The 23,098-nt window shown below is 33.6% G+C and overlaps 1 protein-coding gene and 1 long non-coding RNA gene across 2 annotated transcripts; both read right to left on the reverse strand.

The window, feature by feature from the left end:
* Window positions 1-2,825: 2,825 nt before the first annotated feature.
* On the reverse strand, window positions 2,826-3,607 carry LOC120080828. The gene is made up of 3 exons (XR_005482651.1): window positions 3,474-3,607; window positions 3,309-3,388; window positions 2,826-3,198 (listed from the first exon to the last, which is right to left on the reverse strand). It is a non-coding gene; the product is annotated as an uncharacterized LOC120080828 (long non-coding RNA).
* Window positions 3,608-4,154: 547 nt separating this feature from the next.
* Window positions 4,155-12,581, reverse strand: LOC120080774 (E3 ubiquitin-protein ligase ORTHRUS 2-like). The gene is made up of 11 exons (XM_039035400.1): window positions 12,366-12,581; window positions 11,593-11,688; window positions 11,007-11,468; window positions 8,628-9,160; window positions 8,162-8,287; window positions 7,395-7,494; window positions 7,015-7,076; window positions 6,793-6,895; window positions 5,696-5,834; window positions 5,386-5,600; window positions 4,155-4,628 (listed from the first exon to the last, which is right to left on the reverse strand). The coding sequence occupies exons 2-11, from the start codon at window positions 11,653-11,655 to the stop codon at window positions 4,422-4,424; spliced, it is 2,010 nt and encodes a 669-aa protein (XP_038891328.1). The 5' UTR covers window positions 11,656-11,688; window positions 12,366-12,581; the 3' UTR covers window positions 4,155-4,421.
* Between the last annotated feature and the right edge of the window lie 10,517 nt (window positions 12,582-23,098).

The following is a 23,098-nucleotide window of genomic DNA, read 5'->3' on the forward strand; positions in this document are numbered from 1 at the left end:
AAATAGCCAACTAAAATTTTCTTTTCAATAATTGACAATTTTCAATTTTCATGGACCGAACTAACCTGTTTCATTCCTTTTTCTATCCTTTGCATCGTGGTGCGGGTCGCCAGAAACGTAGTATTAAATTTCTATCGACATGTCAAAATTTCTAGTGATATATCTATGTTTCTATAGATTTGATCTCCACATGAGAAGTGTATTGATATTTCACGAAACATAAAAATTATGCAACAAAATATCAGTAATATAAATATAATATAAATAATAGACATGCAATTTTGTTTTAATCATAAACTTGTTTATTTACTAATCTAAATTTATTTTTTGATTTTTTTGTTTTTATAATTTTTTTAGAAATATTCATCAAGATCGAAATTTTATCGATATTTCCATAAAATTAAGACCTCGATATTTTTGTTGACATCAATATTTTAAACATTGACTAGAAGTTTCCTATTTTTTAAGGATACTGTAATTTTATCTTTTGTATTTAATATTTAACTTATATTTATCTTTCTTATGTTTTCTTTAAAAATCTTTTTATTTTATGTATCATTCTCTTTTTTCTGCAGGTTTATGTTTAAATAAGAATTTTTAGATTTTAGATTTTAAATATCACGTTGTATTTAAATTAAGGAAAAATATCAATTTATACTCTTGAACTTTGGGATTATATAAATTTAAACCCTAAATTAAAAGTTGTATCAATTTAAACCCCGTCAAAAATAAGGAATTGCTAATTTAAACATTTCAATTTTTTTTCAATAAAGTTGATCCCTAATTGTTTGTACGAGGTAGCAAGGGGACTTTATGTTTCTACAAATTATAAGCTCAAATTATCTAAAATTAATTAATTAAACTCTTTAATTAATCAATTGTCATTCATTAACTATAGGTCACTCAACTATAAACCGATAGTTACACTCTTATGCACCGTATGACAAGTTGTGTCCATGGACATAATTATTGCAACCAAGTAGATCATTCGCGATTGTTTGAAATTACAATTGGGTGAAATATCCGTTTTACTTCTATAATTACCTCTTTCTTCTTAAGACATCGATCCTCTAAAGAGCAATTTGTTTTATGGTCCAACCATAAACCAAGTCTCTCTCGGACCAGTGAGGAGGTGGAGTACCATTGTTCATGTCTCGAAATCAGCACTTAAGAGAACTACTCATTTACTTTCCCTATATAAGGAGTGAATTCCATCTTGTGAAATTATGTTCCCAACTCTCTATTTAGTTAAATCCCGAAAATGGTAGACATATTGAATCGGCTACTTGGGCCATTCTCACGCATACAAATAAAAGGACGAGCTCTCATAGGTAGGAGTTCATAACTCACATAGTGTTCAAATTGGGTCGCATATGATCATCCTGTGAAATATTACATATTTTCAATTAACAGATTTATAAAGAGAAATTAAATATTTTGTGGTTGATACATATCATGAAATACATGATTTTGGTATATATTTTCACACTTTTTCATAGTGAAAATAGTTATTTACATCCCTACAATCGACCTAGATTGGGTAATGTGATCATTTATAAATCCTTAAGCTAACTAAAGTATGTTTTTACTGATTTGGGTTGTTTATATGAGCATTTATAGTAGATTTTAACCAATATGTAGGAATTGACAATGATGTACTCGCATTGGAAACCCTAGATCTCTTTAAAGGCCTTGGCTAAGGAGTGGAAGGAGGATGATGATCAAGGGGTTCTAATTAAATTCCAAAATGTAGAATGTGAGGAAGACTAGAGGAGTCACACTGATAAGAGAAAGAAATCAGAGGAAGTATTACCGGTTATGATACAAGCCCTGCTTTAGGAGAATGAGAATATTTTCGAGCTACCAACTGGATTACCTCTAAAACGATCTATTGATCACCAAATAATCACCCGAGAAGGACAACCTCCAGTTAATGTCAGACCATGCAAATACGAACATCACCAAAAGGAAGAGATTGAACGACTCGTAGAAGAAATTTTGCAAGCATAGATCTTCATACCCGGTAGAAGCCCCTACTCGAGCTCTGTATTGCTGGTAAAAAAAAAGGATGGAGAATGGCAGTTTTGCGTGGATTATCGAAACCTAAACCAAATCATAGTGGTGGACAAGTTTCCCATTCTGGTTATAGAAGAATTACTCGATGAATTCCATGGCTCCACAATATATTCCAGGTTGGATCTAAGATCAGGTTATCATCAGATTTGGATGCACGAGAAATATGTGGAAAAAAACAGCTTTCAGGACACACGAAGGGTATTATGAATTCCTCGTAATGCCTTTCGAATTAACCAACGTCCCAGCCACTTTTCAATCTTTGATGAATCACATATTCTGACCCTTCCTATGAAGGTGTTAGTATTTTTCGATGATACTTTGATTTGTAGCCCAAATATTTCAACTCATGAAACACAATTGGTTATTGTTTTCAATGTCTTGTGAGATCACAAACTAGTTGCTAATAAGGAAATGCTCATTTTGCCAAAAGTCGAATTCAATACTTGGGACATTAAGTATCTCAGGAAGGCGTAAAGGCTGATGACAAGAAGGTTCGAGGAATGATCCAGTGGCCCCTACCCAAAAACTTGACAGAGTTACGTGGATTCCTGGGCCTTACGGGGCATTATAGAAGATTTGTCCAAAATTATGGACAAATTGCAGCCTCATTCACCCAACTTCTTAAGAACGGTTTTAGTTGGAATGAGCAAGACACCAAAGCCTTCCGAAGGATACAATTCTATTGTGGTAGTGGTGGACTGACTGAGCAAATATGCTCATTTTATCATATTGAAACATCTTTCTTTGGCCAAATAGGTAGCTTGAATATTCATACATAAGGTAATATGGCACCACGAAGTACCTAAGTCAATAATTACTAATAGGGACAAAACATTCCCTAGCCATTTTTTGAAGGAATTATTCTCCGTGATGGGCACCATCCTAAAGAGAAGTACCTCGTTTCACCTTCAGATTGATGGGCAGACAGAAAAAGTTAACAGATGTATAGAAACTTATCTACGATGCTTTTGTAATGAGCACCCTCAAAATGGAGCAGGTGGATCCCCTGGGTTGAACGTTTTTGGAAGAAGACCCGCTCCTTTGCTATCTTATGGAGAGAAGAAAACAACTAATGACTTGGTGGAACAACAAGTGATGGTGAGAAACGCAGCTTTAACTGTCCTGAAGGAACATTTGACAATGGCTCAGAATCGCAAGTTGACATCTCTCAACTAAAAAAGAAATTGGGGCAGAGCATGAAAATACAGAGGAGTTTGAACTACAGATGATACCTGAAACTATTATTGGAGAAAAATGGCTAGTGAAATGGAGGGGTTTGCTGGAGAGTGAAGCCAGATGGGAAGCAGTACATCTGATCAATGGAGCAATTCCCGGAAGGAATTGTTAGACCCCTATTATCAATACATACAAAAGAAAGGGCAAAAAAGAAACTATACCAAAGATCGTGAATGAAGATCATTATAGTGGAGGGGAAGAAAACAACCGTGAGACCGAAGGGGGTCCACAAAGAGGCTGTATAACTAAATAAGGTGGTGAAGGAGAGATTACAGGAACAGGAACCTAATTGCTTCATAGGCTGTCAAAGTACAAAAACTTATTTTTATTTTCCGAAAATTCAAATAAGAAAGAACATAAAGCTCAAAATTCAAACTGCCCCGACACATGTGCAAAGTTCACCGTTTTTTATTTATTTAAATTTGACCCTCGAAATATATTAATATGAATTTGTAAAATACAATTACACCATATAGTAAATTGGATTCTGCTGATGAAGATGATACTAGATTTTGAAATGTTTTCAATTGAAAGTGTCTAGGAGTTGGAGTTGCTATGTATCATAATTTCCTATCAAAATAATAAATAAATAAAAGTCAATAATGTAGTTTTTTTTTTAGTTAATTTGACAAATTTCCAAGTTTTAGGAAGGTCATTTCTTTTACAAAGATTTTAGTTTTGGATTGGCTTCAACATATTAGTAAGGCTGCAGCACATATAGATATTCAAAGGAACCAACGCCCCATTTGTCATAATCGCGTTCTATAAGCCTAGAAATTCAGAATATAATGGAACTGGAAACGGAATTCACATTTCCATCAAGCAATTGTCATGGCTGTGTATTACAAAATAGAGTTCAACTGAACTGACCAATTTACACACATGTTGTCTAAAGAGACAATACAACTAAAATATGTGTCTACCTACCATATCTCCAACAAGTTAACAACACGGTCACCTTATACTGTGTTCAAATCAAATCACATGAGCCACATTCATATCTACCTAAAATTATGGTAAATACCCATCAATCAGAATACAAAATCTCAGTCATCTCTACTTCTCCAGGCCCAGCCAAGGCCCCAAAAAACACCACTTGTTTACTTCTTTCATTCCGAATCGTCCACCTTTGCTCGTTTTCTTGTTTCGACAGGACTACTGCTTTCATCTTTTCCCTTCCCTTCATCCTCTTCCTCATCCTTATCTTCCTCCTCTTCCCCATCTCTCTCTTCTTCACACAGCTTCTCAGATGCATCATCCCCTTCTTCAATCTTACTTTTTAACGACTCTATCACATCCAACAACTCTCTATTTACCTATTCATACCAACTATCCAATTCAGAAGAATGAACAATATCCTTTATAGTAAACAAAATGTTTAGGTTTGAATGCTACTTTTAGCTTCTAAGTTCTAACCATTTCCGATACTTTTAAAAGGTTATTGTTTTGATCTCTATTTGTAAAAATTTTAAGATTCATTTTATACCCAATGAAAACCCTTTAATACAAATTTATATATTTTAGAAGTTTTAAGGAATGAAATCTTATGGTAAAATTTTCATTAAAGACATGAGATAATGAAAATGAAGGACCAAAACACTAACCTTTTTAAAAAGTTCATGTTAAAAATGAGCTTTTGGAAAGTACAAAGACCAAAGGTTAAAAAAAATACATTTGATCTCTAAACTTTCATGAAGATAACAATTTAACCCTTGAACTTTAGTCGATAATGATTTAATCCACGTGCCTATAAATTTGTGTGACAGCCAAGTCCATGAACATCAATAAGTATTAATTTAATCCTTCTACTTTATGGTTTGTAAATGATTTAGTCTTTATTGTGAAAAATATTATCAAGATTTAATGAAATTCCTATCAAATTGATCGAAAATCATTTTTTTTATAAACTATAAAAACTAAAACGTTACATAATAAAAGTTGGCACTTAAAGTTCCAAGAACTAAATTATTACTTTTATGAAAGTTTAGGGATCAAAAGTGTTTTAAAACCAAAACGAAAATGAACTTAAAAGTATATGGACCAAAGTAGTATTTAAATTCGCAAGTATATTACCTGAAGATTCTGTAGAAAATCAGAGATATCCGTGGGGCAACAAGGACAACTCAAGACATTCTTTTGAGATCTAAGAGACCTTCCACCAGTTTTTCTCTCTCTCAAGAATGTCTTCCCCACAAAAGCGCCTTCCAAGCATGACTTGCAAAAGTTATGACCACAAGGCGTAGTAATTGGCAAAGTCATCACCTCCCGGCAAATAAGGCAGCTAAACTCTGCACATAGTTACATGCAGCAACTGAAAATTGTTAAAAAAATGTGAACTGCCTTTTCTTTAGGGGTTTTACTCAATAGTATATAATTACCCGACCTTTCAGTAACTTTTCTCGGACACTCAGATTATATGATTTCCTTTTTATCCTTGTCCTCTTCCCAGTAGAATCTTGAGCTTCAACTGGTTTCTTGCTCGTTGGTGGATCTTTGAGCCACTTCCATTTACCGTCTTTCTCCTGAAAGAAACTTGCAGATATAGCTTTAGATAAATTGTAGTAAAATAATCAATAAACCAAAAATGATGGTAGTCAAAATCTTTACGCAAGAGAATATGTAAACACTAGAACAAACGCTAAACTAGGAAAATGTACACAAGTTCGTTTTTCAATTTCACAAGCTTTAGATTCAAATAAACACAGATCATCAAATTTAGAATATATCAATGATATACAATTGTTGCTCAAACGTGTGGAAATGATATACAAGTAGAACTGCAGTTTACAAAATTGCAAGAGAAAGAAAATGAATTCAAAGGGTGGAAAATTCTTACCGAGTTCAAAGAAAGTGAATGCTAGGAAAAACAAACTTCATTTTATACTATATAACTCGTGTTCTTTGAAGATTTTGGATACTTAGACTAGTAAAAAATTAAAACTCGTGTTTTGAAAAAGAGCAACTTCATCTTCTTGACGTTGGCTTACACCTATTAGGAACATTATTGAAATCTAATAGAAGAAAAAAAAATCTGAATGGATTACGTACAAAAGATTTCATAAGTTTTTTACCAATTCTGTAAAGATGTAACATGTATGTGACACTCATTACATTCATTATCCTTTTTCTTTCCCCCGTAAAGGAACTTCTTTAGTAAAACAATATTTTGTAATTGCTTAAGTTTTTAAAAAATATAACCAAAATCTTACCTAAATTCTAGCAAATAAAAAAAAGCTTTATGAAAGTAAATGTCTTAGTTTATTTGGCAAGTATTTCAAAACTTAAGTTTTCAAAAAAAGGAACAAAAAAAAAAAAAGAATGTGAGAAATTATCAGACGGACTGAAAAGCGTGAAAGTATCAAAGGAACAGATCTGTTAGAATCACGATTAAATAAAAGCTAGATATTGCGAGGAAAAGATGTGATCGTTCTTTTGGGAAAAGGATATCTCACGAGTGAAAAATAATTGGAGAATACTCACATCAAAGTCCCATGATGGACCTTCCTTCCTCTCTGTAATATCTGTAGCTTTTTTCAACTCTGAAATTGCAGGTAAGGGTCTAGGTCGGTCTCCATGTTCATCACTGCAGTTAAAAACTTATCGACTGTTTATTTAATGAAGGAAATGCCTCGGAGGCAAAGCCAGCGACTGCAACTAGCCTCTGATAACATGAAAGCAATTACGAAATTAGAGTACACAGACCTTGTCCATGGAGCAGGATCATTGTCGCATCTAACAAATAAATAGCGACATACCTTAAAGCCCTAAATTCAGGATACACATTTAATCAATAATCTGATCAGCAGGTATTATTTAAGGAAAGAAGCAAATATTCTGTTTTCGATTTTAAAAAATGAAGCTTATAAACACTACTTTCACTTATTCTTTTCTTACTTCATAACCTACTTTGGTTTAATGTTTTCAAAAACCAATTAAATGGGTAGTTTATAGAATTTGATTTTGTTTTTCAAATTTGACTTTAAATTCAAATGTAACTTTAACGGATGGGAAAAATATATCAAGAGATATTTGAGGAATAAAGATAATTTTTAAAATTAGAAACCAAAATGATTATCCGATACCTGAATTCCCACTTTACGCCAACACTTCTCAATCCTATAAACTCCATCATACCGCAATCCCTTCTCTGGAGCATACGAGGAACGCTTTTCTTTGTGAGATCTGTTATAATAAATGTTAAAATATGGAGTTAGCCATTGGAAAACTTCAGATCCCTGCTTGTAATAAAGATATACTCGACATACACAATATCAAGAAGCCCAGTGTAACACTAGTTTCCCAAAGGTATTTCACCAATTGTTATGCAATCACGGCTAGCTAAAAAAGTACAAGAAGCTTCAAGTCTGGCATGAAAAGCAGACCCATTTTTTACAAACAGATAAAATGGTGGAAGTTTTATGCCTTTCCCGTACCTCTACCTAACATGGAAAACACTTTAACATGCTCAAACAAAACAGTGGTAATTTTACTGTATTTCTTTAAACTTAACTCACGTTACACACATGAAAAAATCATTGACTAATTAAAACCATGAGCTTTTCCAGTTCCATGCAAGTAGAAAATCAAAGAATGCTTCGTCCGTTCTGGAATTTTGAGTCATAAACTCTCCTATAAATTGAAACGGTGAATTGAATGCCAGCATAAATTTGACGTAGAATACGTAGAATCAAGAGACCCAAGGCACTGTAAAGCAGGTTCTCTAACTGTCTTCAAAAAAGATGTATTCTAAATAACTAAAGGTTCAACAGAATAAATGGGTTATGGGTATTAACAACAGAAACACCAACCAAAATCACGGAATATCAGGCATTAATTTGCAGCTACCTACCTAACAACCCTAACTGGATAACCTTTTGCACAACTAACTTGTAGTGCTTTGTTTGATTTTTCAAATTTCTGGTCGAAAGATTGATCCTTGCTTGTACGCTTGTTCCCACTAAGGTCTCGACCCCCACTGCAATTTAATTCCAGAATCATCAAACACGATGGTTTATTATGCATAGTAACCGAATACAAATAATATAAATAAATAATAAAATACCACCAAATTAACACTATGCTAATCAGCTCTTCAGAAGCTAAAAACAAACAGGAAAATAGAAGACAAGATGGGAAATGGTACAAAGCAATGAAAATGAACTAAAATAACTTATCATGCGATTATTTAACGCAAGAGCAGGCCTTCTAAATACATGGCTTGCTAAAAGTTTGCAGAACAGGGGGAAAAAACAAGGGCAGGGAAAGAACAGACTGCACAGAGTACAGAAGCAGCAGCAAGAGAAGAAAAGAGAGACCTTCCAGTGTAGAGAAACCACTCCCCATGATCTTCATCGTCTTGGTAGCCACCAGAAAGAACCACCGACTGTGCACCAATATTTGACTGTCCTGCTATACCTGCAACATGTGGAAAGTGAGCACCCCATTGACGACATTCTAGCCTATCCTCCCAGCATTCACCAACCAGAACACCCTGGTTTCTCTCAGGATCATTTTCGGCAGTAATAGGACCAAAATGATCAGATGGAATTGTAACAAATATTTTTCCACTTGCAGCATTAGCTTTTCCTTTTCTTTGTGCCCGGTCAGTGGTATAGGCTTTATCTGGTCTATTTTGATTGTGGACAAAATGATAGACCTTCTGAGGTCCACCGGAAGCAAATGATTTTGACAATTTAGCCATACGAATGGCCACTACAAGGGTGGAGTTAATACGGGGCTGGCTAGCCATTTTGGAGGGAATCACGCAGCGGCACTTTGCACAAGTGTTCTTTCCTTGTCCAATCCACTTCTGGAAACATTTTAAGCAGAAATTGTGGCCACATGGTGTCTGGACAATGACATGGCCATAATATTAGTAGCATAAAGGCAATTAATCAAATTGATAATAGACAAGGTTAATCCCCTAATAGTTTGCTTGCACATGAATGGGAATGCCTCGAGTAATCAGCAGTTATGCCAAAGGATACAAGCCAACAGGAATCAATGAAGAAAACGATATGACTATTAATCCACTTATTTTAACTGATTCATAAACTAGAAACTGTACATTAAAACACTAACACAAAGCATCATCTTAAATTCCTTCCACATGTTAGCCACGATGACTTTGGCATTAGTATTTTTGCAAATCAATACTTAAGTTTCTTATTTCCAGATCCACACTATATACAGTTGCAGTCACCTTTGTCACCGTAATGAATAAACAACTGCAGTATATATGAAACTTTTATGAATATCAAAAATGAAGGTAACAGATTCATCCTACAAACCTCGACAATATTGCAGCATTGCTTCAGTTTTCCAATGATTAATATTCAAGTGTGAAATCCTATATTTTGTCCCAATATAAGCACTCTAATATTTTCAAACAACTTACAAGCGTATTGAATGCAACACATAATACAAGACTGGTGCATAATGAATTAGACATCCATAATCTTAAAATATATATGTTCAATGCTTATGCGTTATGCCAAGTGTTTGATTAATTATCAAAATTAATTTTCGCTTGTATAATTTTGCCTCTACTTGGCCACCATTAAGACACATATTTATGCAAACTGAAGGTAAGTAGACAGGAAAATCCTGAAAAAGTCCAAAAAATAGTACGACGCAAATATAGAAAACAACACATTTATATGTTAATCTGAGATCAAAGACAAAGCTTCTATAGCCATGGCTTAAAGTTGAATTGAAGATTTCATCTCCCAATCATACAATATTTGTTGACTGTAATAATTAGGACATAACATTTGAACGATTCTTTCAATACTATCTATGGTGATCACATCCAGTACAGGTATCAATAAAACTGCTCTCTTGAAAACTTGTCTGTATCATCAAAACTTTAATAACGTATTAGAAAAAATGGTGAGTGGTAAAATTTTGAGGAAAAATAGAAAGAGAATATTAAATACAGTTTTTTGTCAACTTTGAAGGACAAAATCCATTCTTTCATATCCACAATTTCGTAATTACTTATCATTAAAATATTCATTAGATCCGTGTTTCCACCTAATAGCCAAGCTTATTGATGAAGGTTTGAGGATGAACTCAAATAAAAAATATATAAAATTAAAATTAAAAAACCTCTTTTGAATTTTGATAGGAATGATAAGTCTAATAACAATGTAAAACACCTATAAACTATTGATAGAATCATCAGCTATCTGAAACCAGGGCAAAAACCATATATGGCAAGTGAAGGCAAGAAGACTGATATCGATTCACGAACCTTAATCCGATAAATTAAAGATACAATACAACCAATATTTGGCACTCGAAATAGAAATTTCCTTTACTTAATACATATGAATAAAGGGAAAACCGATCAAATAAACTGTGAAATCCTAAAGTCAGAGGAAATAAATGAATTTCCATAGGCAATAAACAACCATATTATGTTTTATTGAGTCTAAGCTACTGAAAAGAAGACGAATTGCAGTGAGACAGTAAAATGACATTTACAAATTACAATAAAAATATCTCTTCGTTATATTAAGTGAATTAAAAATAAAAATTGATGAGATAGAAGATGAAACGTCATTTCCTAGATAACACAGACAGTTAAAGACACTGTGAAAGATCATTGCAACCAATGCAAGGGCAAGAAGAAAGAAGCAGATGGTATGGCATGTCAAAGAAGATAAAGAAGGATGGGATAAAAAACTTACAGTGACAGGCCTATCTGGTAACTGCATGCAGAAGGAGCAGTTCAATCTCTCGTCAAACAAATCAAAAACATCGTCCCCCTTTTTTTTCTTTTCCTTGTTGGTATCATGGTCATCCTTGTCTGACTGCAACTTTCCACTGAGAAGTTCCTGGCGCTTCTTTGCCTTCTCACGGTCAGTAAGGGAAACATCTGCCTCAATGGCTCGAATCGCTGCAACAAGGTCACTAGAACGATCAGTTGGAAGTGAATGGTTGCCTGGCGGAGGAAGGGGAACATCTTCAGGAGGGGTGGAACAATCAGGACAGTCCCATTGAAGGGTGGATGCCAGGGTTTCAGGGGGATTTGAGAGACAACTAACATGCCAAGGGGTGACACAAGTTTTGCAAGTGATCGTCTCCAAGTCAGAAGGCTTGGCCTTGCAGAGCATGCAAATGCCATCGCCGTCACAAGGCAACTGAGAAACCTACACCGTGAGAGGAGTGTTCTAATGAGAGAGATTGAAGAGAGATGGATGGTAATTCTAAAAAGTGAGCCAAAATGTTTTCAACTTTGAAAAACATGCTGACATTATTAGCCCATTATTTTACCAGGGTTTTCTTTGCCTGGATTTCTGTAGCCTTCGGCTGTGCTTTGGCATCTTCCTCCATCATATTCACACTCTAATCAACAAACTTAGCTAAACCCTGCATTTAAGGGGGGGACGAAGAAGTATTCCTTTGAATATTTTTACAAAATCACATAATTCATTCCAAAGAAATTAACAAACAAATAAAATTGAGAAAAAGTAACATAGCAACAATAGATTGAAATGCCATACTCCTCTGAATCATAACCATAAGAAAAAATTGAAAACGGCCAAGCAATTAACTAAACATGGAACAAAAGAAACAAACTAGAGGTTAACATGAGAATATCCAGTAACAATCAAGCAAATGTGTACAGTTAAAACACCAACAAAAATTCAAACGGCTTACATTTTCTACCGGATCCAGTGCCAGATCATTCACTGTTACAGAGTATTACACTGATCCAATCAAAGCGCTAAAGTTACAGCATTTCAAATCCTCCTCATTTGATTTTGTTTATTCATTCCTTTATTAGCCAATGTAATTTACGGATATTATCCAAGAAAAAAAATATTCGACTCCATTATTCAGACACGATGATAATGTGCAATGAAAAATGGATTTTAGCAAGGTTAACAATGAAAACTAAATCATCACTTCAATAACAAAGAAGAAAAAGAACGTTGAATCAACTACGATTTGAAGCAATATTTCAGCAACCAAACAGAAATTAGAAAACAAAAGCGAGAAACCCTAATTTCTAGAAAGCGCATAGAATGGAAGAAGGAGATTACCTTGTGATTTGGATGGTTAATTGTAGATTGAGCGGATTGTTCTTCCTTGGGCTTGACCACTGGGTAAAGCAGGGAGAAAACCCAAATGGTGAATTGAATGGAAACGACACTTGGAACAATGAAATGGAAAATAAGATGAAATTTTGAGATGGAGATTTGAGAGGGAAGATTTTGGGAAGTGGAGCGGGAGAATGAGAAGACGGCTACTTTTTTTTAGGACAGATTGGGCGCGAGAGTTTGGAGAAAGTGGGATATATATAATAATAATATTCAAACCAAAATTATCTTTTTCTTTTTTTCTTTTTAAGTAGAATGAATATTCGAAATATCCATCTCAATAGAAATACCGCAGATTTTGGAAAACTTTTTAAAAAATGGATGAGAACTGTTTTAATTAATTAATGAAACTTTGATTGGGACTTAATTAGACTATAAATTGACCATTTTAATCATTATTTCCGTAAGGTAAAACAACATTTAGATGGTTGTAAATATTTATGTAAAAATCGATGTGAGAGCACAAATTTTAAAAATAGATGGATAAATAATTGTAAAATAATATCAAATATTGGTTATTAATTACAAAAATAAAAGAACATTAAATATGCGCATACAAAATTATTATAAATTGTATATATTAAATTGTTTTTTTTTTAAAAAAAATTGATCTTAGAGTATCTTATCCTAAATCTTGATAATTTTGAGGTTAAATGGTGTAAAAAATCGATAAAAAAATGTTTGATTGAAGTTTTTTTAAAAAAAAATCAAATTTGGTTTCTTGAAAATGAAAACTTTGGATGGTAAAAAAACAAAGCTCACATCAATTTCAACTTTTGTGGTAGATGATGTAAAACTTCAATGGAAAAAATGGTTTGAATGACGATAAAAATAAATATGTGTTTTAAATATTTAAATTAGATATAGATGTCCATCGTATCTGACGAGAATGTGAATTTTGTATATTATATTGAATAATTAACTTAATCAAGACAAACAAAGATTGAATGCACCCCTATACCATATCTGTACAAATAGAATAGTCCATTTATACAGAATGGTAAATGGGTCTCTCTATGATCATAGAAAAGAATAGAAACGGATATTTGAATCCTTACCAACTTGATCTTGTTGCCCCAGGCAACAAGCATGCATGAACCAATAAAGGAAAGAAATCAAGAAAGAAAAATTACATAAAAGGAAAATACTAATTAGGAATAAACACCTAATTTACTTTAACACCCTCCCTCAAACTAAGTTGGTTGTTATGGTGGTAGAGTAACGATCAACTTGAGTTTGTGAAGTGACCGACTGAAGTTGATAACGAAAATCGAAGAAAACTCCCGAACCAAATCATGACAAATTTGGGTTAGAGACATAACCCATAAAGAACTAAAACACAAAGAACTTCAGAGCAGGAGAGAGTACCTACGAAGAACTAAAACACATAGAACTTTTGGATTGGAGAGAATACCCACAAAGTACTAAAACACATAGAACTTTTGGGCTGAAGAGAATACCCTCGAAGTACTAAAACACATAAAACTTCTAGACCAGAGAGAATACCCATGAAGTACTAAAATACATAGAACTTTTGAACCAAAGAGACCTAAAACATAACACAAAAACTGCTGATTTGAAAATGGAACATAGATCCTAGAAGAATAGAAAACATAATAGAGGTTAAAACTAAAAAAAAAATGGCGAAATAGGGTGGCGTGAATAGAGCGAACAAAATGGTAGATCTACACATGGGTTTGCCTCCGTCGATGGTTGATCGACGGAGGTAGAGATCGGATAGAAGCAGTAGTGGAGAAATCTAAGAACCTGGCTCTAATACCATATTAATTTGGGTTGTTTTTAAATATAGAAAGATGAACTAAAATATTTATAAAATATAGCAAAATTTTAGAACTATCAATGATAGATGTTGATATATATGGATAGAAGTCTTTCAGTGTCTATCAATATTTATTATTGATAGTTCTAAAATTTTATTATATTTTGTAAATATTTTCGATAGTTTTATCATTTGAAATAAGTTTTCTATTAATTTTGTATATTATATTGAATAACTAACTTAATCAGAGTACAATACAAAGGCAAATAAATAGACACCAATAAACCTAACAAAGGAAAGAAACCATGAAAGAAAAAGTACATTAAAGGAAAATACTAATCAAGAATAAACCCCTAATTTATTTTAACAGATAACATATTCACTCTCTACTTCTCTCTTCCCTCATGTTGTTCTTGTTTCCCTTGTTTTAGAGTACGTTATCAGCACGATGCTTTACCACTTTGAAGATTAAGATTTTATTGAAATTAGAGTTGATTCATTGGAATACTAAGAAAGCTAAATACTTCCGAAATTTTCTCCATATTCTTCATATTGTTGGAGGTATTTATAATTTAAAGTTCAAATATGGTGGTTATTTTAATTATGGTCAAAATTGCATGCCTAAGAAAAAAAATTACATGCATATAAGGTATGTGTTTGATGTTTTCATGCTACCATTGGTCATCTTTAATTTACTATGTATTTCCGTATATAGTATGTGATGTGTTCTACACCATGCCAGAAGTTCTCTTGCCGACAGTTGTGAAGTGAGTCTTTGATATTCACAAATCTTTAGCCAACAACTAAAAAAAAAGTGTGTATAAAATAAGTGCGTATAAAATTTAATTATTTTTATTGTTATTTACCTATTTTTCATAATCATAATGAGATGTGGGTTCACATTAAAATTTGTAATCAAATCATGTAATTTGATCGAGGAATAAAAAGTGTTCGATCTAATTACGGTTGAAAATTACGTGAGACCTACTACCTTTACCGTTATCATTACAAATATTATTACTAAAGCAATATAAAAATTATGAATTTTTCATATTTATTGTTACTTTTATCGTTACCATTACTAAAGGTCAAACGGTAATGGTAACAATAACATTAAAACGTGACAAATTCATAATTCTAGGTAAACGTGATCAAAAGCAATTCAAATGTGTTCACTATTTAAGTTTATTACGATTCATCTATCAATGAAGTTTCATTTTGATTATACCAGTTTTTATTATGGTTTGACAAATATGGCCTTAAAGTTAAATATTTAGTTAGATATGCCAAATATGCTATATTGTTTTAGATGTATGTTTTAAATGTTGCAATGTCATTTAGATTAAGGTGGTTAATCATGCAACTTATATTTAAATATAATTCTTATATTGAAAGATTTGATTGAGATGTTTTCCTAATTAGTTTATATTTTAATATTTTGAATATAATTGTTATATATAGAAAATATAAATAAGGATATTTGTTTTCCTAGTTAGATTTCATACCTCTTCATCAGATTTGAGGGTTTTTTTTTTTTTTTTNCATATTAATATTATCTTTTATATGTCAAGATTATCTTATGATAATATTATCTTTTATCTTTCAAATATGAGAATAAATATCCAATATTATCTTTTATTTTATTTTGAAAGGTTTAAGATTTTAGATGGTAAAGATTCTTTCTTGAGTGAATTAATTTTTAATAAGATTGCAAATAAAGCTTAATATAATTATTCACTTGTGTTCATTAATCATTTAATTAACAATTATTTAAAAGATTAATGCATTTGAAATTTTAAAAAAATTGACTATAAAGAAACTTTGTCTAATGATTGTTTCGTTTAGAACGTATTTAAGTTGACCGTAAAGGAACCCATCTATTGGAGAACTAATCTAGAAGTTGAATAAATGAAATTTTTGTTGGTCATGCTTTTATTGAAATTTATTTTGCTTGTTGAATATTTAAATTATTTCCATGTGAATTTTGTGAGCTTCAAAAAATTTATATATAGTGATTATATATATTTGATTAAATTCTCTCATGGTAAAGTTTATGCAAGTTCTGTATAATAGTTACTCTTCCTAAAATTAATTTTGTTTTAATGCACCTGAGGTTGCATAAATTAATTAGTGCTCATTGTTTTTGTCTTGTCCTTGTAGTTGCACATATTTTAAATTAATAAATGCTTATAAGCTAATAAGCATATATCAAACATGTTATGCGCTTGTATTAGCAAATTGAGAAAGAAAGTTTGAAACATCGTGCTAAACATTTTTCTAATATCTTTTGAGGTTGAATAAAACAAATAAGCATATGTTTCTATAAAAAGAAAATAATGAATTTCAACCAAATAATTTAATATCATTCCCTGAAGTAATGTTGCAATATTTAATAATTTTGATCGGAATCATGTTGATAAAGAAATTATTCTATTAAAACTATACACACATATATTGTTTTGAATAATAATTTTATTTTTCAAATGTGATGCAAAAGATAAAATGATCTTGTATTTGTCGTACATTATGAGTCTCCTTGAAAAATTAAAGTCCTTAGTAATAAAAATGAGAATGGTGTGTGGAAGCAAACTATGCAAATTTATTTAAATCTCCTCAAGATAACTTATCTTTTTAACCCCCTAAATATGAAATATTTTATTGTTACACCTTAGAATATCATGAAAAAATAATTGTTCTTTTTGACCCAATTGTATATGAGATATATATTTGAATTTCTTTTTTAATCTCCTGAATAGAATAAGAATAGTTTATATTTTTATTTTGCATATAGTACATCTATGCATACTATACTTATAAATAAACAATACGTCTTTCAAAATTTAAATGGTTGAAGCGAAAAAATCAAATATGTTATTGTCTTTTAGTCTTGATAAAGATTTTGGAAAAGAAAATATTATTTTTTCAAGATGAGTAAAATTTACAATTGATATAATTTATTCTCTTGTAAATTAAAGAGAAGTTTAGTAAATTTGGAAGATATACATTATTATAAATATCATCTAGAGAGATTGATAATAAGATATGGTATTTCTATACTATATTAATTGTCTTCCATGGGAAATCCATATAGAAAAGTTGCCTACTTTTCCTTCTAAATTGTATTACATACATATTCGTGTAATTGAAATATATACAACAATGAACCTAAAGTTCATTAATCAAAATATATTTCTATTTGATATGATAAGTCATTTTAGGTCAATAGGAAAAATAATTATTGGAAATATACATTGACATCCACTAAAATAAACTATAAGATTCTTTCATCTAATAAAATGTCACGTGTGGCGTGTTCTCAAGAGATTAATTATCAACTCTCACTAACTAAAATTGAATTGAATCTCTCCTGCTTTTGGAACAGATTCATGGTTGTATATTTGAATTTTAATCCACTAAGTGAACCATTTAAATACTTGGGCTAGTTGCATAAATGGAATTCAAGCCAAAAATAATATAATATATGGTACAAGGATAAAATAATTGCATATATAGAACAAAAAATGGCAAAAGACTAAAAAGCCCATGCTTAGCCACCATTTTGCTCACTTCTTCCCAATTTTCTCGAATTGAAAGCTATAACTGATAGCAGCTATCAATGATAGCCACTGATAGCTGCTATCAACGATAGTTGCTATCAATGATAGCTCTCAATTTGAGAAATATAAATACAATCTTGAAATATTAGCTTTTGTTTTGCTTTCAGTTATCAGTGGCTATCATGTTGAGGTTGATGCCCTAAAGTCTCGTGTCCTGTAGTTTGTAAACAGTATATACGAACACCTATGATGTTAATATATGATATTTACTTCACATCTTGTATTTTGCTCAGTTAATTGTTTTATTTGCTTTACCACAAACCAATAAACATAAAATCTCTGGTTATCTGTATGTGACTCAAGCATGTATGTGGTGACATACAAGTGGATCATGTCTTGAGTGATAACCAAAATGGTCTGTAGTAAATGGATAAAGGAGGGAACCTTATCCTGGTAACGCTACGGACGCGACCCGCTTTGTGGAATGGTCACAAGTGTTGTGACTTGTCACAGATGGTCTGATCATTCGTGTTGAGGATATGTGAGCGGGGGCGTCCTATACAAAGAGTTTGTAAAAGACCTGACCACGAAGTGTTAACGTCTCGTTATATAACACCGTTCATGATAGAGACTTCACTTCACTAGGATGACCATAGGTAATATGACTTCAATCCCGAGTGAGTTGGAACTCCTGCCATTGAGAGCGGTCCTTTGATTTGTATAGGTATGAGTGGCCAGGTCGCCGATTCAAACTTTCATTTTAGGGATTCGTCTGATTTTGGGAGTTGGGAACTCAGTTACACAAGATAAAATTCACTCCTTCCCCGAGGCAGGGGTAAGTAGATAGATGGCTTCCCTTAAGGGCTGATTCCGGGGCTTGAGCGATGTGGCACCAAACACCTTCTCTTGGCCCAAGAGGTGTTCACACATATTTGGACTATATTTTATTGTTCATTAGAGGAATTGAACCAGTGGTACTTAAGGAGTGAGATGTAATTACAGGAGCAAAACGGTAAATTGGCCTAGCTGTACTTACGAGCATCTGTGAAGGTTCATCGTACTCATGATTGGTTATGTCCGATGAACACAGAAATATATCTGTGGTAAAAAGAGTTCAACTGTTGGTCTTTAGTGGAATCACTGACAGTTAACGAATGGTGGATCTCATGGCTAAAGAGTTTAGTCAGTTATTCACGTACCGTTGGAGCTTTGAGCCACAGGTTCATTAGGTCACCTGGGTATCTTGGATAAAGTTGAGAACCAATGTTTGGATTAATTTGGAATGTTCAAATTGACAAGAGGAAGTTCAATTATATATGATATAATTGGACTAGTTAATTATATATGATATAATTGGCTAAATGTATGAGATACATTAATTTGGAGGAAATTAGATATAAATATGATTTATATCAAGTAGAGGAGAAAATACTATAGTAGATATGTGATATCAAACTATAGGATATAAATATAATATGATTATATTTATTAATTAATGAATTGTTTAATTATATGATAATTAACGAATTTATCCACGTTCGGACGTGGGAAGTGGGCTGCGATGGTTATGGTAACCGACTGATTAAAAATGAAAATCGTTTTCATTTTTCAATATCGTTCATTCATATTTTCGTCCGCGCCCAAAAGAATTCGTGAAAGTGATCATGAGAGCCTATACGATAGAAGCTCGTCCGTCTAAACGATCGTCTGCCTCACGTTTTCTCTAAACGATCGTATATGTTTTTCCTAAACGATCGTTCAGCCTTTCATACACGATCGTGTAGCTCTTCTATGCGATAAGCATTTCCGCTATACGATAGCACAGGTTCATCTTCCACTTGCTTATCGTCTATACGACGCGTTGTCCTCCGTTCTCTACCAAACTCACCAAAGCCCACTCTTTGGATTTTCACATCGAGGATACCCGAGTTTCATTTGTGGTGCTGTCGTCCCCACTACAGTGTTTGTGTACATTCTGGTTGTGTTGTTGCAGTCGACATACTCGTCGGGTGCTGGTAGATCTATTGGAGGTTTTCCGCTGCTTAGGGTTCAGACGTTCGAAGAGAGTCTTCATCTAGTATGAATCATTTCCTTGTTAATTATTGTATTTTGAGCATGCCGATAATTAGGTTTATATGCATAACTGTTTGTGTGAAATGTATGTGTTTTGTGTTTTGGTCACTGTGAAATTGGAGCGATCTAAACCCGTTCATGGACTCTCGGTATGAGATCCTTCAATTGGAATTAGAGTCAGGTTTCTGATACTCCGATTTCATCTGTTGCAACGAAATAACATATACATTCATGGTGGGTGCATTTCTATGCTATTTTAAATGTTAAATCTGCTGTGGATGTGCCAGATTAATGGATGTTTTCGGGATGAATTGCCTTGGTTTGTTTAATTCCTTTTACATTTACGGTTGTTTGTAAAGGCCCCTGCGTTTTTGGGCATAAATAGTCGTTATCAAGTCTGTATTCAAATTTTGTTTGAAGTCTTAAGTCGTTCGTCGAAGTTCTGGGTAAAGGTTGCGGCTCTTCGAGGAAGGAGACGGTCTAGGGTTGATCGCATTGTGCAGAAGAGGTTCTACATGATCGCTGTCCATCACATCATAAAAATGAAGGAGTACGCGATCGTGGTTGAACGCATCAGTTAAATGATGGGGTATGCGATCAAGAGTTGGTTGTATTGGGTTGACGATGGGGCACGCGATCGCTGAGTATCGTTTATGCACGCGCGCTAGATGATCGTTTAGGTCAGCAAGCTTCATCACTTAGTAACTGACTAAACAATCGCTTAGCATTGTAAGGTAAATCGTTTACCAAGTTGCACGCATTGGTTAGACAATGAGGCGCTCGCATATCGTTTCAAGCGCGCTAGACGATCGTTTAGGTCAGCAAGCTTCATCGCTTAGTAACTGACTAAACGATCGCTTAGTAACTCAAGGTAAATCATTTACCTGTCGTCGCGCTACACGATTGCATGGACGATCAGGCTTCGCAACCTCGTCGTCATCCACGCGATCGTTTGCTAATGTTCCTATCGTCTAGTGCGCGCTGAATGATCGTCTAACTTGCTGGAGTTTGCTACACGATGAAGACCTCCTGGCGGTTCAAGACCCCGTTCGCCTGTGAACCAGTTTGCTCGATGAAAAATGTAATAGATAGGGTTTTTCATTCCGATTTTTTTTAAAAGGCACATCCCGGTCCATTAATCTGTTTGTTAATTACATGCGATGTATGTTTTATATGTCATATGGTATGCACATATAGTAAATCCCATCTTAGGTTATGCAATGATCATGCATCATCTCTTTATTGTAATTGTTATAATTTAGAGAAGCATGATTTTAATTATGTAAGAGCATGTTCATGCATCATATAATATAAGAGTTATATTTATGCATGCATAAAAAGCATTGACATGCATCATCTTTATATTATAATTGTTATAGTATAAGGGTGAATGATAGCATGTTTGCTTAGTTATTACGCGTAATATAAAGGTTATATAGTAATGACCGGACATTGCATGAAGCATGACACATAGGTTACTTTATAAATATTATAAATGCCTCATTATATGCAATGTTTTTTAGTTGTTTCTTTTTAAGAGTTAAAGAGAAATTAGAACTAAAAGAAATAAGAAAGACATGCATGCTAACTTAGGTTTAATTCATGGTTTTAAAATGTTTAAAACTTGGATAACATAGACCTAAGATCACGGTTCTAATATGATTAGCAACCCTAAGACTTTAATCTTTTAATCAGTTTAATAGGATTAAATTGGCTAATAAAAGGTTAAAGGGTAACAAATCTATCTATAAGAAACCTTTTTCTAAGGGGGGTTTTGTCTAGGCTGGGGTATTTAAGTTGACGGAAACGTAATACCCCTACTTGGGAACTTACCTGGAAAGGTGAATTAGATAGATTTGATGCATGCATGCAAGTTAAGGACAGTCTATTAAAGTGTTTAAATGTGACTACTTGAACTTGTTTATATTTCATAAACAAACGTTGTTTATGAGCAGACTTTAAAAAGACCACTTAGACTAAAATCAGTAGCCAGATTGTCTAGGTTAATGAATCCCTAGGTAGAACATTCAGTGCACTATCACCTCCGGTAAAAGGGATGCATTAGCGAGACTCTGTGCATGCGACAACGAAGGGGTTACCTTAAACAAAATAGTTAAAGGTTAACGATTTGGACCAAAAAATGGTGGTTGTTAGGTTCAGTTCCAAGAGTTGGTTCTGCCTAATGGTTGAGAATGTCTCATCCCAGTGAAGGGGCAACTGATCACCCCACCGGGGCGTTTGTCCTGACTCACTAGGGCATCATTGCAAAATAGAAGTCTATAACTTAAGGTACTTGAAACTGTTTCTTGCCAAAACAAATCTGTTTGAACGTGATTTAGCAAAATCTAATAAAGAATTGTTCGTTTTCAGCAACTTTTTCAAATGGCTACAGCCACCTTATAGTTGTTAGTGCCGAAAAATTAACTGGCGACAATTTTTCAACATGAAACACATGATCACGACAATCCTAACCATCAAGGATCTCATGTTCGCTTCACAAGAGGCTGTCCTCCATTTAGCTCCAAATGTCCCTCGAAATGTTCGGAGGCATACGAGCGATGGACAAGGGCAAATGAGAAGGCCCGAGCCTAAATCTTGGCAAGTCTTTTTAACGTCTTTGGCTAAGAAGCATGAGTCTATGGTCTCAGCTCGTGAGATCATGAAGTCCCTGCGGGGATGTTTGTGACAACCGTCTGAACAGCTTATGCGTGAGGCTTTTAATAACATATTCAACTCCAAAATACAAGAAGGCACCTCTATTCGTGAACATGTGCATGATGGTTCACTTCAATGTGCGGAGTTGAATGGGTCTACATCCGATCGGAGGAGCCAGGTTAGCATCATCTGCATTCTTTGCCGGAGAGCTTCCTGCACTTTGTACAATGTGATTCTTAACAAAGTGAAGTATAACCTTACAACTCTCCTCAACGAGTTGCATACATACCAATCTTTACTAAAAGTAAGGAGAACAGAAAGGGTGAGGCAAATGTTGCTTCATCCCTAAGGAGTGTTCCACAGAGGTTCGACCTTAGAACGAAGTCTGCACCTTCTACTTTTTAACTCTGCAAAGGGGAAGAAGAAAGAGTGGTAAGGGAAAAGGGAAGGCACCTGCTAACCCACCGCCATCACTCCGAGGAGGCGTCCACCAGTTGTTAAGGGAAAGTGTTTCCATTGTAACCAAATGGACACTGGAAGAGGAACTGTCCTCGGTATCTGAAGGAGAAGAAAGCAGCTAAGCCCAAAGACAAGGCGGATAAAGGTACAAG

The sequence above is a fragment of the Benincasa hispida genome, chromosome 7 (genome assembly GCF_009727055.1).
Source record: "Benincasa hispida cultivar B227 chromosome 7, ASM972705v1, whole genome shotgun sequence".
Lineage (NCBI taxonomy): Eukaryota > Viridiplantae > Streptophyta > Magnoliopsida > Cucurbitales > Cucurbitaceae > Benincasa > Benincasa hispida.

Bases quoted from the DNA above. Each gene is read 5' to 3' on its own strand.
- LOC120080774 (XM_039035400.1), bottom strand. From the start codon at position 11,655: ATGATGGAGGAAGATGCCAAAGCACAGCCGAAGGCTACAGAAATCCAG. The intron at 11,469-11,592 runs GTAAAATAATGG...CTCACGGTGTAG, and splicing joins TCCAGGCAAAGAAAACCCTG to GTTTCTCAGTTGCCTTGTGA. The intron at 5,601-5,695 runs GTCGGGTAATTA...AACTATGTGCAG, and splicing joins CCGAGAAAAGTTACTGAAAG to AGTTTAGCTGCCTTATTTGC.